Source organism: Oncorhynchus masou, chromosome 28 (assembly GCF_036934945.1).
Source record: "Oncorhynchus masou masou isolate Uvic2021 chromosome 28, UVic_Omas_1.1, whole genome shotgun sequence".
In the NCBI taxonomy this organism is placed as follows: domain Eukaryota; kingdom Metazoa; phylum Chordata; class Actinopteri; order Salmoniformes; family Salmonidae; genus Oncorhynchus; species Oncorhynchus masou.
In genome coordinates, this window is record NC_088239.1 from 48156134 (window position 1) to 48173749 (window position 17616).

Genomic DNA, 17616 nt, shown 5'->3' on the forward strand with positions numbered 1-17616 from the left:
GTAGGAATTTGCCATTGTTTAGTTATTTGCAATGAGAGAAAGTGGTTGGTGCCTCTTGGTGGTAAGCAATGAGTACCATACAGTGCAGCTGGCAGCAGGCCACAGCTAAACTGGAGTTGTCCTGCTCTGCATGTTAATGCCAGTAGACATTAGGTGTGTGTTATCGTATTTTATCATGCCTCTAGGATTATAATACTCCACATAAGCCAGGGGTTTTAAGACTATTAGTAGCTGCATGTAGATGAAAACACATCACATGAGCTGTGACCGGAAAGATTTCCTTAGGACTTCTGTCAGTTTCTGTTAAGACATTTCTATTAGATGACATAAGATGGGATAGTGCTAGAATCATTGAAACAAACTGGATTTATGCTGCATCCTCACCTTTAAATTGTGTTTATTTTTTACTACCAACCAGGAGGTCAGTAATGGTTTATAATACAGCACAGAGTGTCCCCTGCTGTGGCTAGGCAATTTGATCTGTGAATTTCAGGCAAATGGAAGACGTCAGGGTGGAGGGGAAAGCGACTGGAGGAGGATAATAGTATTTAAATCTTTAAGCACCCAGATCCTCAGTCAGCAACATTAGACGGTCAGGGTTGTTTCTTTCTGCTGGTATGCTGCTGTGGGTGACTCAGGAGAGGGTATTAGACCTGTGGTAATGCCTCCATGCCCCTCAGTGAGCCGGCGTGTCTGACCAGGTCCCATCACAGGACTCCAGAATGCCCAAGAATAGGAGACGGAGCCTTTTCCCCAACTACAAAGTGGGGGGGACAGGCCCCACATACAAGGACCCAGAGGAGGACTACAATGTTCCCCTCACCCAGAACAACTTGGTGAAACAATGGAACTCCATGCAAGAGCTCAGACGAGACATCTACGACATCTATGCAGAGTACGAAAACGAGGAAGATGTTGTAATGGCCTCCCCAACAAGAGGTCTCTCCTCTCTTGTGAAGAACTACATGCTGAACATCAACGTAGGTGGGAAGGAGTATCAGATCTCATACAGGGTTGCTGCCAAGTATCCCAAGACCAGGATCGGCCGCCTGGCGACATGCACAGACCACAACAGAAAGCTGGACCTGTGTGACGACTATATTGTCCAAAACAACGAGTTTTTCTTCGACAGGGACCCGGACATCTTCCACAGCATCTTCAACTTCTACCGGACAGGCGTCCTCTGGATCAAGGACGAGCTGTGTCCCAGGAACTTCCTGGAGGAGATCAACTATTGGGGCGTCAGGATCAAGAACACACACCGCTGCTGCCGCATCTCCTTTGAGGAGCGCCAGGATGAACTCAATGAGCAGCTGAAGATCCAGCGGGAGCTGGAGGCCGAGGTGGAAATGGAAGAGAATGAGGACCTGTTCCACGGCATGGCGTTTGGCCAGACGCGCTGGATCATCTGGAACCTGATGGAGAAGCCCTTCTCCTCCGTCACCGCCAAGCTCATGGCTCTGGCTTCCAGCTTCTTCGTGCTGGTGTCCCTGGTGGCCATGACGCTGAACACGGTGGAGGAGATGCAGTACAACACCCCCACGGGACAGCTGAGCGGGAAGACCTACGGGGAGCATGTGGAAACCTTCTGCATCGCTTTCTTCACCATGGAGTACCTGCTGCGTCTGGTGTCCACACCGGACCTGCGACGCTTTGGGAAAAGCGTCCTGAATGGGGTGGACCTGATTGCCATCTTTCCCCTCTACCTGCAGCTGGTGCTGGAGTGCTTCGAGAACGACGACTACGGGAAGCACCAAGACATCGAGACGGTGGGCCGGGTGGGCAAATTGGGCCAGGTGCTGAGAATCATGCGTTTGATGAGGATCTTCCGTATCTTGAAGCTGGCACGCCACTCTACGGGGCTGAGAGCATTCGGCTTCACGCTGCGCCAGTGCTACCAGCAGGTGGGCTGCCTATTCCTTTTCATCGCCATGGGAATCCTCACCTTCTCTGCCATGGTGTACACGGTGGAGCATGATGTCCATCAGACCAACTTCACAAGCATCCCTCACGCATGGTGGTGGGCAGCTGTAAGTCACCCCATTCTATTTCATTGGTCATTATAAGTAATTTGCTTAATATTATTGCATTACCTTCATTGATTTGTTTAGTTATTTGGAAAGGTTTGTACTGTGTATTATTACAATATCACTGAAAATTCTGGACTATCATTATTTAGCACATTCTGACCTTGCTCAGTGCTGAGTATCTTTCTATGTGACTATGTGGCACTGTTAAACACACACACATAATTGGGTTTTACACAGCATGGAGTAACATTGATTAATTCTTACCTGCAGATTCTATGACAATTCAATTCCACCTAGAACTAAAGTTGGCCTTAATTACGAACACGCTGCCAGAAATAGATATCTTCATCACACACTTGTCAAGTACAGTAGCCTATTATCACAGTTACCTTTAAGAGACACCTTCACATTGCCAATAGCCTGTCCTGCCCTGACGTCTTGATCTTGTTTCATTAGGGCTGACTCAGCAGATGTGGAAGCTATTTTCCATTGCCTAATAGATACAATGGTATTAAAGAGGGCTGGACTCCGGTTCCCTCTCACTGCCAGGGGAGGCATTTAGGGATTTCCCTTGAGGCACTTCCACCTTATTTCTTGGAACAAGATGACATGGGAATCGATCTGTTGTATGTCATTTGACTGTAGACCCACCTAGTGCCTTAGTTCTGTAATTCCATTAAACAATGCTTCAAAAGAGCCTTCAGACAGAGGTCGAATATATCCCCAGAAACTAACTACGTCACTCGCCCTCCTAATAAAGCTTTTCACGTGGGCTCTCCTTGGCCTCCTCCAAGGCCTCGAGTGAGCACAGTGACACACAGACACACACATATCACGAAGGGTCAACTCGGGGCTCAGATTGCAAAGCAAAGTTAAAACTGCTATGCAGGGCGAGTTGAATCTGAGTCCAGGTTGTAACTTCCTGGAAACGTTAGCAAGCTCAGTAGCGACTCGGTTAATGTTTACAGATAACATTGGCCTTCTCCCTCCCTCAGGTGAGCATCTCTACTGTGGGCTATGGAGACATGTTTCCAGAGACCATCCTGGGCCGGCTGTTTGCCTTCGCCTGCATCTCCTTTGGGATCATTCTGAACGGCATGCCCATCTCCATCCTGTACAACAAGTTCTCAGACTACTACACCAAGCTGAAGTCTTATGAGTACAGCTCCACACTGAAGGCTCGGGGCCAGGTCAGGTTCGCCAAGAGGGCGGCCAGGAAGTTTACCAAATGCTGTGACGATGCAGTCCATAAGCACACTGGTGAATGTTCTCAGAGCTCTATGAGAGACTTTCCATTCAATTAACAGATCTGCTGTGACAGCATGAAATTATTTCTACCAAGTGGGGTTCCAAGGGAGCTGGAGTTACTATGCATCTCTAGTCCCGTAAAGCTGCCTCTAAACTGCATCCTTTATCCTGATCTTGTCCATATTCTGATTGTGCCCACATTTTTCCGTGTAGACGATTAAAAAATGTAATGTGATCCGATTGTCATCAGATCTTCCTGACTACCTCCTGAGGTAGTCATGCACGCTTTAAGTGTAGACCGATATGGACAATGAAAACATTTAAATCGTCATTATGAAAGAATAGCTGTCAAATAATTTACATACAGAGGGGGACCAAGAAATCTGGTCACAATGCAGACACAGTGGATGGATGAGAGACATTAAAACCATGTGTAGACACATTTCTGAAAGTGTGAGCACAAATAGAAAGTGGACAAGATCAGGACAAAGGACTCAGGTCAGTACCAGGTATAAACAAGGCTTATGTTTACTGTGTAACTGGTTAATTTCAGGTTATTGCTTGCATTGATTTCAGCATTGCCAAGCATTCTGAGATTCTATGAAATTACATGCTTGAATTTTAATGCTCCCACAGAGTGGAAGGCAACCTTGCATTGTAGCAAAAATACCGCAGACAAAGAAATATATCATGTACGTTATCAATTCTTAATGTGTTTACCCTTTACCATGTTAAAACTCTCCTTCAGTTACATTTGAGGTTTAGAAACAATTAATTCCTGCAGAAGAAACAATGCCTTTGAAATGCACATTTGACATTTTTATACCACGCCAATCATATCACTACCGTACCCGACCTCCCTCCGGGGCTGGTGGGGACGGTCTGAAATAAGAAATGCTGTGCTGAATCTAGACAGGTTAAATACTCAGCCACTCCCCCCTTGTATGGGAATCTGTGTAAGATTTTTATATGGAACAGCTTGCAATGTTTCTGCTCTCGCTAGAACATTAAAATGGTCACAGTGATCTTGAATGTTCTTTATGAATATTTGGAAAACCTCACAAGTACTCTCCAAAGGTGGTCTATTATATTGACAAGATAGTCAAGTGACAAAAGGCAGGGGAGGCGAGATCAGGTGGGACCATTCTAGCCAATGAGAGGGTAGATGTGTGTGTGTGAACAGGCTCAAGACTCATCTTCATGTCTGTGACAGACCATATGAGCAGCACCATTGAGGCCATCTCCATTTTAAAGTAGTAATTTCTTCCTTGGCTGATTGCTCCCAACGCATAGGATTCCCCAACCAGTTGGCTTTAAAATGGTGGAATCCCTCAATGTCCATGCTAAAACGGGTTATAGCTAGGAGTCCTCTATGACAACACGCGCAACTCCTATAAGCGTTTGATTTTTTTTGCCGAAATGCCACGTGTCCACTTATATCAGTACATTCATTCATCATAACCTAACCACCACAAAACTTATTTTCGAGCAAATTAGCAAGTCCACTTTTATGACCGAATGTGATCACTATACAAAAATTCTTCACTTTGTGCTCTTATTTTCATGGACAGATTTTGGACAGAGAAAAACCTCTCGCGTCTCCTCTGTCATTCACAATGTTCAACAGACACCCATACATTGCTAATGTATTTCCACTTAGCAGAAAGCGGACTTTTTGCTAAAGAGAAAGATCAAAATAACATGACAGCACAGCTCTCAGGTGTTTTTGATTGCCTTACGGCCAAATTGTCTCCACTGGACAGAATCCTCAGAAGTAGCGTAAGTCAGACTGACTACTACTAATAAAATCTCCCGAATAGCGGCCACACAGGCAGCCACTAATAATCCTCTAAACTGATGAGAAGAATGCTGGGTCTTGAAGGAAAAAGCTGTTTCTCGGCTGACTGGGTCCATCCAAATCACAGAGACCTGGACAGATGGAATCTAAGCATGGCCCACTAGTGAGCATGCAGGCTTCTGCTTCCTTCACAGATGAATAGGCTACGAGCAGTCTGACAGGCCGGGACAGATTGGTGACTTAATGGGGCATAAAGGTGACGGACTGAGGTTCCCTGTCAGGGTTAACGTGAATGCATTTATGGTTGGATTTATATGAAAGAATTCTTCTAACATTTGCTTACTGACAAATTCATTGGCAATGGAAAGTTTCACACAATGATAGTGTACAAACCAACATTTTTGTTTATTCCAGCGCCACAGTCAGCTAGCACAAATCAAAAATACAGGTCAGTTACAAATTATACAAACTCACTGCCTGCCAGTGTGTGGGTATCTTTTACCTTTAAAATACTTGCACCACAGCTTTACAAACAAGCATATCGGAATTATTTGGACAAAAAAAATGCAGTACAAATAAGCATCCTCTGTTCTTCCCTCTTCACGCTATTTCACCAGGATGGTCAGGTCATTGGACTGGGTGGACAGTATGGATAGAAAACCATATAAGCCCCAGTGAAGTAATGAAAACCTGTTACTCCAGTTGGGAAGAAGTGACAAGTAAGTGGGTAGACTGTCTCTGAGGATAGACATCATGAAATATGTATCAGGCCAGTTTCTCCAAAAGAACTTCCACTCCTTTACAGTTCTGGATCTTCTGTAGTTCTGGAGCGTAGGCCTTCAACGCCTCCCTAACCTCCTCTGCAACAGTCTCATCTGCACTGTTCAGGAGACTGTAAAAAAAAAAAAAAAAGATATGTTGGTGAAAGTAACCTTTACACATAAACCACATTACAAAACAAATGTCTTCCTTTCATCTCATACCTGATTAGTGAAACATTTCTACCCATACTAAGTTAACCAAGTCAAACTATTTTTAGTGAACATCGAGCATTAAATCTAATTATTTGCAGTGCTTCCCCTATTTGCATTGAGCAGCAGTGCACTGCCCCTGCAAATGTGTGGCCGCCATTGCAAAAAATAATTACAAAAGAAAAAAAAGTTTTATAATGTAGATGTATAGATATGCCCCCGGAAGCCCCCCAACTCCGCTAACTGCCACCGCTGCTGGGAAAAAAATCCTAAGAGAAAAACTGATTTGATATGGCAGGCTACAGCTATAAATGTAGACTTTAGAGAGTGAATCAGACAAATCTCTCACTGCTTAGAGACTTAGAGAGATTACAGAAGGACAATGGGCACAAAGACATTGCAGGAGGTGGCGGGACAGTGGCACAGGACAAGAGAGGAGAGAGGGACTGGAGGATGTGGTGGGGGCTAGAGTGAACAGGGGCTAGAGAAGAGGCAGAAAAATTTGAAGAAAACAAAAGCCAAGGAATTGAGGAAGCGTAATCCACGGCTTGTGTTGCTGTTTCACAATGGGCAGCTGCGCCCAACTGCACGCCCCTTTCTCACCCACAGCACCACAGTGATATGGTGAATGAATACAAACAGCCACCCTGTAAGACATGCTTAACCCCCAGCTGACGCCTGCCTGTTCTCGCTTTACACTCAATTTCACTGGCAACAGCTAGGATGATAAGACAAGCAGAACATCTATAGTGATGGGTAGATTTTAAATGTTTAAATCAAGACAAACACTAAGCTTAGTCTTTTGTGATGGTGTTTGGTATTCCTGAAGTGTTTGGCCTCCAGAGACCTTGATCCAAGTTCAATTACCATTTTCATGGCTCAGTGAGTTTCGCTGTCATGGTACACATTTCTAAGCACTTCTAGTTTCAATCTGTTTATAACAGGTTTTTCCCCCCGTTCTGAACAAAACCACCCTTTCATTGTTCCGACCAGCAAAATAAAGTTGGTTCGAACCAAAAATAAATAAACTATTTATAAATTGTTCCTTTCTACATTAAATGACTTCAGACAGAGCAGCTCGCTATGCGGGTGGGGAGAGAGCGAGAGGGTGGAGGAGTACGCTTGGCCTGAAGTGCTGGGCATCTTGTTTGCCTTATCTCTATTAGGCCCACAATTATACCTACGGAGGAGAAGGCTTCTATGAAGGAACATTGAATGTCTGAAACATCAGAGTTGGACCAGCTAGCTAACAAGCTTGCGTGTGCAGAACACGGCATACCTTTTTGTAGTTAATAAATCCAATGTGAGACATGATAACTGTAGAATCCATCAGTAGCATTGTAAATTAGCATGTTAAATCCATTCTTTCCAATTAAAAATATCAACCTAATACCTGAATCACACATCAGTGAATCAATCACACGTCAGTATGCTACTAGATTAAGCTCTGGGGGGGTTGCCAACAGGCACAGACAAAAAAAAAATCCAGCCAGAGTGAGGCATAGGCACTTTTTGTTTTGTGGGACTGAGGGAAAAAATGCCTTGAACCTAAAAATAATGTTATTAACCGGTTCCCATGCTTTTAAAATAACGGTTCACCTTCGTTCTCGATTCTGTTCCTCGTAAAAAACAAATATTTTACGGTTCTGTTCCATGAACCGTTTCAAATCCCTGGTTTACAAGTTCCGCAAGGACTGGATTTTAAAATCGGGACAAGTTCAAAGTTCAAATGGAGGGAGTTTTCCCCCAATTCCTAGGAAGGTGCTGGTATCATTTCTGTTCCATTTGTTGTTGTTTTTACCGTTAAGCACTGGGTTCCCGAGTGGCACAGCGGTCTTAGGCACTGCATCTCAGTGCTAAAGGCGTCACTACAGACCCTGGTTCGAATCCAGGCTGTAGCTGTATCACAACTGCCGTGATTGTGAGTCCCATAGGGCGGCGCAACTGGCCGGTGTAGGCCATCATTGTATTAAGAATTTGCTCTTAACTGACTTGCCTAGTTAAATAAAGGTTAACTAAATCAAAAAGCACCAGTTTGCTTGCTTTGCAGTATTTGTCGATAGTGCTAGTTTGTGACTGGCTAGAGGAATTAGATCTAACAGTGTAGAGGTACTCACCAGCAGAGCACGATCGCCCCACGGTTCACTGCAGCCCACGTCTTTAGCTTGTCCATCCCTACCTTGTCCAGCAGGACCCTGGAGAAACGCTCTGTGAAGGCACAGTAGTCATGGTCAGGAAGATACAGGATAGAGTCACAGGTCCAAATGGACACGCATACAGCCATGTTTGCATTGTCTGTGAGTGGAGTACTGTTTCAAGATCATACCCCCCCCCTATGTATTTATTTATAGACAGTGAAGCTAAAACTTAATTTGGCGCTATACTCAAGCATTTTGGATTTGAGATCAAATGTTTCATGAGGCGACAGTACAGAATGTTACCTTCAATTTTATAAAAACAATTTACCCCCCTTTCTCCCCAATTTCATGGTATCCAATTAGTAGTTACAGTCTTGTCAATAGGGGAGAGGCAGCAATGGGACTCGTCCTCCGAAACACAACCCAGCCAAGCCGCACTGCTTCTTGACACGATGCCCGCTTAACCCGGAAGCCAGCAACACCAATGTGTCGGGGGAAAACCGTACACCTGGCGACCGTGTCAGCGTGCACTGCGCCCGGACCACCACAGGGCTTGCTGGTGCGCGATGGGACAAGAACATCCCTGCCGGCCAAACCCTCCCTTAACGCGGACGACGCTGTGCCAATTGTGCGCCGCCCCATGGATCTCCCGGTCGCGGCCGGCTGCAACAGAGCCTGGACTCGAACCAGGATCTCTAGAGGCTCAGCTAGCACTGCCACCTTTTATGTTAGGGTATTTTCATACATATCAGTACTACCGTTTAGAAATGAAAGCGCTTTCATGTATCTAGACCCCCTTTTAAAAGTGTCATAAGTATTGGACAAATTAACATGTGTATTAAAGTAGTCCAAGTTTGGTACTTGGTCAGAAAGTATTCATACCCCTTCCCTTTGTCCACATTGTGTTACGTTACAGCCTTATTCTAAAATGGATGAAATAAATAAAAAATCCTCAGCAATCTACACACAATACCCATAATGACAAAGCATAAACAGGTTTTAGAAATGTGTGCAAATGCATTAAATTCAAAACCGAAATACTTTATTTACTTAAGTATTCAGACCCTTTGCTAAGAGACTTGAAATTGAGCTCAGGTGCATTCTGTTTCCATTAAGATGTTTCTACAACTTGGGAGTCCAGCTGTGGTAAATTCAGTTGATTGGACTTAATTTGGAAAGGCACACACCTGTCTATAAGGTCCCACAGTTGACAATGCATGTCAGAGCAAACACCAAGCCATGAGGTCGAAGGAATTGTCCGTAGAGCTCCGAGACAGGATTGTGTCAGCACAGATCTGGGGAAGGGTACCAAAGAATGTCTGCAGCATTGAAGATCCCCAAAAAGAGGCCTCCATTGTTCTTAAAATGGTAGAAGTTTGTAACCACCAAGACTCTTCCTAGAGCAGGCAGCCCAGCCAAACTGAGCAATCGGGGGAAGAAAGGCCTTGGTCAGGGAGGTGACCAAGAACCTGATGGTCACTGACAGAGCGCCAGAGTTCCTCTGTGGAGATGGGAGAACCTTCCAGAAGGACAACCATCTCTGCAGCACTCCACCAATCAGGCCTTTATGGTAGAGTGGCCAGATGGAAGCCACTCCTCAGTGCTTGGAGTTTGCCAAAAGGCACCTAAAGCCTCTCTGACCATGAGAAACAAGATTTTCTGGTCTGATGAAACCAAGACTGAACTCTTTGGACTGAATGCAAAGCATCACGTCTGGAGGAAACCTGGCACTATACCTACAGTGAAGCATGGTGGTATCGCTGGGAGATTAGTCAGGATCGAGGAAGATGAAAAGCGCAAAGTACATAGAGATCCTTGATGAAAACCTGCTCCAGAGTGCTCAGGACCTCAGGCTTTGGAGAAGGTTCACCTTCCAACAAACAGGGCAATGACCCTAAGCATACAGCCAAGACAATGCAGTAGTGGCTTCGGGACAAGTCTCTGAATGTCCTTGAGTGGCCCAGCCAGAGCCTGGACCTGCACCTGATATAACATCTCTGGAGAGACCTGAAAATAGCTGTGCAGCAACACTCCCCTTCCAACCTGACAGAGCTTGAGAGGATCTGCAGAGCAAAATGGGAGAAACTCCCCAAATACAGGTGTGCTTAGCTTGTAGCGTCATACCCAAGAAGACTTGAGGCTGTAATAGCTGCCAAACATGCTTCAAGAGACTTTCAAATAAAATCTGTTTTTGCTTTGTCATTATGGGGTAGTGTGTGTAGATTGATGAGGGACAAAACATTTTTTTTAAATCCATTTTAGAATAAGCCTGTAATGTAAAAACATGGGAAAAGTTAAGGGGTCTGAATTCTTTCCGAATGCAATGTATATGGAAGTAGTTGTGCCTATTGTTTTGGTAAAAAATAAATCCTGACCTTTCTTAGATATAAGAGACACTTTAAAACAAACTTCCTTCTGATTCTGTTTTTCCATGTATGAACCTGTTATTCAATGCATTTATATGGACTAGTAGCAGTAAAGGCCAACTTCAATATTTCATCAAATATATAAATATTTGATTTCAAATCCCAAATACTTGATTATAGAGCCAAATTAAAAAGTTTAACTTTCACTGTTCAAATAAATACGTAGGGGAGTGTATTTGTGAGGTCATATGTATGGTCAGCCCCACAGGTGATATATATACATTTTTTTAACAGACGGTCATACCTTCTCTCCCAACCTCCTTCATCTTGGTGTCTTGTTCAATCAGCCATTTGAGCACCAGATGCCCAGCAGGGTGTTCAGCCATGTGCAGCTACAGAACAGGAAACAGACAAAACATGTTCACACTGAACACCATGGTTTCTCCAGAGGACAGAAGAGAGAAACAGATTTTTCCCTTCAAGTTGTTTCCGATTCCAAGCCTGGACAATCATCCTGCAGTTGACCAGACAGACTGAAGAAAACGTAATGGAGACTTCAAAACCAAGTGAAATTCTCACCAATGAGAGACATTCTCCTACTTGAATTTGACAGGCACACCATGCCCCTGACCCCCCTGTCCCCTTCTCACCTGCCCCTCCACTCCTCCTGGTGTGAAGTCGTCAGCAGCCAGCTCAGCCACAGCCTCCATGGCAGGATGCAGGTCCCCAATGGCGGACCCCAGAATGACGGTGACTGTGACGCTGGAGGCCTTGTCCATTGCCATAGTGCGGGCGTGGTCACACAGGTGCTGAATTAGGTGCGGGGACACCGCCTCCAGGAGCTCCTTCCGGCGAAGGGCAACATCCTTCTTGCTGAAGGGACAGATGGTCGGATGGAGAACATTAAAAGTACAGGCTATGAAAAGCATGAAGCATAGACGGCATTTCTTTAATCTTATCTGTCCAATTGGGTTCAAAATAGCAATTTAGGTATGTTAAGTGACTCTAGGGAAGGTTTGGACAGTTAACCTCCCTTTGTTCTAGTCTATAAGTCTAGCTGGTTAAGGCAGATCGGACGAGTTAGAGCATATATTGTTAGTTTTGGACTTCAGTCAGGGGGTTTTCGGCTGTTCGGACACACACATTTCTGTCTCGAGGCAACCCGAAGTCAGTAGCCAGAAGTCGGTAGCCAGAAGTCCACGACCCCTCGTCTGTGATTTGTCAACAGTTGGGATTCTTCAATAAAGTGTCATTCAATGAGCGCTGACTCGTTTTCATGCGAAAATAAAAAGTAAAAATAAATATTGCGCCAAACGTAATATTGCACAACTAAGATCTCCTCTGCAAAAACGTCAACATTTTTATTTAACTAGGCAAGTCCGTGAAGAACAAATTCTTATTTTCAATGACGGCCTACCGGGTAACAGTGGGTGAGCTGCCTTGTTCAGGGGCAAAACGACAGATTTTGTTAGCTCTGGGATTCGATCTAGCAACCTTTCGGTTACTGGCCCAACGCTCTAACCACTAGGCTACCTGCCGCCAAATGACAGAATTCTTGAGATATCTTAGATTAAGTGACTATTTTGAGGAAGTGTATACTGGACAAAATACTATTACCGCTTTTTTTCTCGTTTTCCAAGTGAAGGTCTTTTAAGCGAGTATGCAAGCACACTCGTTTGGTACACCTAGCCAAATCCGGCTAGGCACCAGCCAAACTGAAGTACGCGGACGCCTTTAGAATGATTGGTAGGTGGTGGCAGGACTCACCTGTGGGCATTTCCATCCCCCTTCTCCAGCACCTGGATGATTTCAGGTAACAGGTGGGCGTGGTCTCGTGGGCTGAGCAGGTACAGCAGAACTTTCTTTCCATTCTTATTAGTGATGACATCAGGCAGGGAAGCAAGAATCTCTGATAGGACGGCCTGCTTCACTAGCTTGGTGTCGTCTATGCAGTCAAAGGCAGCGATGAGGACTAAGAACGCAAACTCTCCCTGGAGAGAAAATCAACAAACCAATCAGTAAGTCACACGTTTACATATTTGCATGGCTGACTGTGGCGATCAAATATTGTCTGTTTGTTGTCTTGAGTACCATTGCAAACTTCTCAATGTAGGTCTTCATGGTTTTAATGATGACTTTTCTGTCCTGAAAGATAAAACAAATAAATCACTGTACATACAAAGAACAGACACTAGTTTGTGGTTGGTGAGGCTCATCTCTCTAGAAGGCCTGAGTGAATACTCACCTTAGGTGTCCCATGCCACAGGCAGTGCATTGCTACTCTAGCTCCATCGTGGGTGTGGGCCATATACACCACAGACTCCCTTATTGACTCAATCATTTCCTGTGAAGTCACATGATCAAAATGGTATTAGAAACATGGTAGGATTCGCTCGGTCATTTCTACAGCCATTGGTGGTTTTACTTACAGTCCTCTGTTTGGCTGGGGCATGCAGGAAGAATTCCAGAAACACTTTGTGCACCAGAGAATGTTTGATCACAGCCTCTCTGTGGGAGAAGAGAACACGGACAGAAATCAAAAGCAGTATCCTGATGTATTATCTCGGTTTCCCTTGTGGAGGGTTAGAGCTGTGTGTGTGCTCAATAATACCCACTTTGTGGCCATGGGGGTAAGGATCTGCTTCATCTCCTCCAAAATGCCATTAACCTTGTCCGGGTTCGCCTCCAGCACCTTCTCTAGCGTGGGGCACACTGCCGACTGTGAACAAACATGTCAACTGTCAGTAAAATTCAGCATAACATCCTCTCCGGGCCGATATGCACAGAGACAAGCAATCAGAAAGATATATTGGTAACCAGATTATGAGAAGGGGTTTCCGGACTCTGAGAACTACACTATTACACTGTGCTCGTGGGAGAGGTGTGAGACGTGTCCTGACCTTGAAGACTTGGAATGTGGTTCCGTAGAGCTCCTCGGTGAGCATGAGTCTCTGGGAGAGGATGGCCTTTTCGTTGTAAGCGTACTCCACTACCGACGACGCCTCAGAGTGACGCAGCATCTGCCTCACTTTCCCCTTGAAGCCCACCATCACACCCGCAACCTGCTCTTTGCTCCTGTGGCAGAGGAGACACACACCTGCCGTCAAATTTTCATTCAGAGACCCATGTCAGGTTTACTTCTTTATGATGTAACAACACTGCCCTATCAGAAACTAGCAGTGAGTAGAGAGACTCAATGGAGATCAATATGACTTGAATTTTCTCCCCAGATATCATTATCCAAATCTTACACATGGAAGATGACAGGAAATGCAGAGATGAGTGTTCACAATGTAAACCAATCAAATGATGACATTAATATTCGTCCTACAAGATACACCTTCATAACGGGATAACATTCCCCCATCCTTTAATAGCAGAGCCATGCATTAGATTGTACTTAAAACAACTTGTATCTTCAGCAAAGGTCACAATTACAAGGAAGGTTACAATGAGTAAAGTTTGGAATTATTGACCTGATTCCCATTTCAAATGTGTCCTAAACAAATTATCAGGGAAGTCCAACGACAGATCAGATCAAGCAGCACTTCCAATTTGAAATGACAATGGCACACAAGCACAAATGATTACTGTTGAATCATATCCATACTAAGATTTACAATGATGTGATTTACTCAACAAGATGACCCTTTGTTGTTTTTACTATATTTTTTTGGGGCCGGCTTTCCTGCTAGGATCTAATGCCATCAACACAATATCTGATGATATGGAAAGAATACATCAATTGCTAGTGCGACGACTTCGTGTATAAGTAAACTGTCTGGAGGAAGAAAAAGGCACACTTACCCATACATTAAGAACTTCTTCACAATATTTCGGGCATACTTTGATTTACTCAGCTCAACCATATCATCTAGGGAGAAGAATAACATCATTGAGATGTAGAGCATTGTGATTGACGTGACAAAAACAACTGACCACACTCAGAAGAACAGACCGTTAGAACAGAGCAAACCACTGACCTTTGAGTTCATCAAAAACCTCCCGCCTTTGCTCGTCGTTCCCAAACTGGATGAAACACTGGAGGACTCTGGTGGAGTCGTGAGCAAATGCTATCTGAAAGAGAAAAAACGTTTCATCTTTACCTGCAAACTTGAGCATTAGGATTCCATGCACTGTAAACTAATTTGAATATGTCTACTGTGCTCAGTTGTTTTATTGTACTCAAGTATTGACAGGCATGGTCTGTCCAATAATTTCAGCGGATGACAAATTCTCCATTGTGCCATGTTTTTAATTCGTACATTGTCGTGATTGACAATGCACAATCTACAGTAAATTATAGATTTGAATGGCTCCTTCCAGCAGTGTAAATGTTAAGACTGTACTCACTGTTTTTATCTTTCCTTTCACAAGTTCCTGAAGCTCTTTCATGAGTTTGATCCTCTTCTCTTTGTTGCAATCTTTCCTGTGTTGAAAAAGTGGGAACATATAATAAATAATAAGTACAGGCGTAAAATGTTGCTGTCGCCAAATGACATTTAGTCCTGAGGTGTTAACACCCTCTATAGCCACTCTGGTTTTTATCTGACCCTGCTGGCCATCTATGAACGTTTGAATGTCTTGAAGGATGCCCATGTACCAGGCACAGCCAGAAGAGGACTGGCCACCCCCCTGAGCCTGGTTCTTCTATAGGTTTCCTCCTAGGTTCCTGCTAAGGTTGAATATTTCCCTGGTGTTTTACAAATGTTCCATCCCGAGAATAAATCCCCTTTCTCCCAGGTATCCCAGTATTTCCAGACAAAACCAGAGGTGTTATTCAAAATCATTATCAAAATCATTATAAAGCATATAAATAGGCCCGTGTCGGGATTAGATTAGAGATTTGACTGGAAATTCAAGCCTGATACTACCTGAGGCCTACATTAAAGACATTTTATGAGGCTTAGCACACAAAAAAAGCACAAATGATTGTGCTGTTCTCCAATAAATATTTGATATAGGCTACTGCAGAAAAACAAAGCCCATGGATGTAACTAGTTCCAGTAGGCTAATCTTGTGTGAACTGTATTACTGTACTGTATTAACCGGACTGGAATGACGCACGTTCAAACCGTGATAAAGTAGGTGAGTGAACACGTGATAATGGTGCTGCACATGCGGCCTTCAAAGTTATAAGTATAGGCTAGCGAATTTGATTTTGAAATACAATAGGGCCTATTTGTATAGTTAGTAGGCTGACTCATATATACCTTTCATAATATTACCCCTAATGTTACCACTAATATTACCAAAAAGTTACCACGATGAGATGATAGGTCTACGTGCATTGTGAACTGCGCTCCATACTGAGATGATCTGTCTGTCCTCACCCGGAGTGTTGATGATTCATCATGCAAAGTCCGTAAGGGAAGCCAGATGTCTCATATTATTTAACAGTTCCATTTCCCGCTATGCTATTCATAGAAATAATTTATTATATTTGACCTTTTTGTCGTAGTTACTTATCCCGGGAATAGGTAGTGGTTTTGTGTGGCATATCCCGGTAAATTAACCGTGTTCCCAGCATTCAACCCTAGTTCATGCCTTTCTATGGAGTTTTTTCAAGCCACTGTGCCTCTACATTGGTGGCTCTTTGGGGTTTTATAGCGGGTATCTGTATAGCACTTTGTGACAACTAACTATATAAATATATGCAACGTAATCCTAAATTTGAAGTTTTGTTAGACCATTGGTACAATAACTAATGTGGTAGCTGGTTTAACCTACCTTCTGACCATCTCCCACACTTGCTTGGCTCTGCTCACTATTTGATAACTCTCCTTTTTTTCAGTCTGCTGCCGGTTTTGTTTCAGCTCTTTCTTCTGCTGTTTGAACTCATCCCATTTGGGCTTCTTGGCCTCAGAACCTGAACAAACAAGACAAGCGTTACATCACTGGTGTGATGACTGATCATTCATACAAAGATGAAGAAATCTAATAGTATTTTTTTTTTAAATGGGTCTGTTTAAACATTTCCAGCAAGCCATTACAAAATGTAGCCCATTTTAAAGTGTTTGATAATTGGCTGTTGTACATATTTCATACCTTCCTCAGCCTTCCCAGGTATGAATTTTCGCTTTTTGGTGAACTTTCCATCTGTGGGTTTAATGTACTTTCCATCTGTGGGTTTTTTGTTCAATAATTTCCGTGGAGCCCCCTTTCCTCCAGTCTTCTCAAACGTTTTGCCCTTTTCTCCACTGTGGGGTTTAAATGGCCTCTTCCCTGGTTTTTTACCTGTTGGTTTGGTCCCCGGTTTACCTGTACCTTCTGAACAGAGTTTGTAGCTAGTCAGTTAGGCCTACACATTGTTTTTACCAGCACATCATTAAACAAATATTTCAAAGTATAATATTCATATTGGTAGTAGTATTACTTATACGTATTAACTTACCTTTTCCTTTCTGTATTAACTTCTTGCCACCTTTAGGGGAAAATATTTTCTTTTTGGGTTCCATTCTCAAGAACTCACTATTCAAAGGAAAAGACAAAAAGCGCATGATCAGTAGATAGTTGCACCTTAGACGATCGACTAATCATAGTTCCAGCTTGAATACTGATTACTGTATGTGCTATTGCCATGTGTTTTCCAGCTAACTTCAGTAACTAGCTAGCAATAGCAGCTAGTTAGTTAGCGTTCAGCTGACTTGCTAACGTTAGTTACTAAACCTGGCAGGCCAGAAAGAACTACAGGTAAGGTATGAGGTGTAATAATTAAACATGTCTGGAAGAGATATTTTCACTGACAAAACAGTCACGTTAACAACATTATTTTTAGCATTTTCCTATGCAGAAGACAAAATACACACGTTTAGCTACATACCTTGACATGCGTTCTGAATTTAACGGTTTACGGCATGAGCCTTCCAATCAGAAAACGTCCTGACTGCTGTAAAATGCATGGGTTGTTTTTTATTACGACAATACTAGAACGATACGGCATATTGTGCTGTGCCTGGGTTGTCACTAGTTACCACAGCCACAAAGTCAGAATTGGCAATGCGTAGACATTCATGAAAACAAAATGTTGCTGTTTTATGTTAATTTAAGGGTAGGTTTACGATT

At 43.6% G+C, this 17616-nt stretch overlaps 2 protein-coding genes across 2 annotated transcripts; one reads left to right on the forward strand and one right to left on the reverse strand.

The window, feature by feature from the left end:
• Window positions 1-722: 722 nt before the first annotated feature.
• On the forward strand, window positions 723-5655 carry LOC135517750 (potassium voltage-gated channel subfamily V member 2-like). Its single transcript, XM_064942333.1, has 3 exons — window positions 723-2030; window positions 3026-3271; window positions 5503-5655. The coding sequence occupies exons 1-3, from the start codon at window positions 723-725 to the stop codon at window positions 5653-5655; spliced, it is 1707 nt and encodes a 568-aa protein (XP_064798405.1).
• Window positions 5458-17440, reverse strand: LOC135517749 (pumilio homolog 3-like). Its single transcript, XM_064942332.1, has 17 exons — window positions 17375-17440; window positions 16946-17022; window positions 16600-16821; window positions 16282-16420; window positions 14905-14980; window positions 14535-14628; window positions 14359-14425; window positions 13452-13626; window positions 13167-13270; window positions 12981-13059; window positions 12797-12895; window positions 12643-12696; window positions 12319-12542; window positions 11202-11424; window positions 10856-10943; window positions 8165-8255; window positions 5458-5968 (listed from the first exon to the last, which is right to left on the reverse strand). The coding sequence occupies exons 1-17, from the start codon at window positions 17380-17382 to the stop codon at window positions 5842-5844; spliced, it is 1947 nt and encodes a 648-aa protein (XP_064798404.1). The 5' UTR covers window positions 17383-17440; the 3' UTR covers window positions 5458-5841.
• Between the last annotated feature and the right edge of the window lie 176 nt (window positions 17441-17616).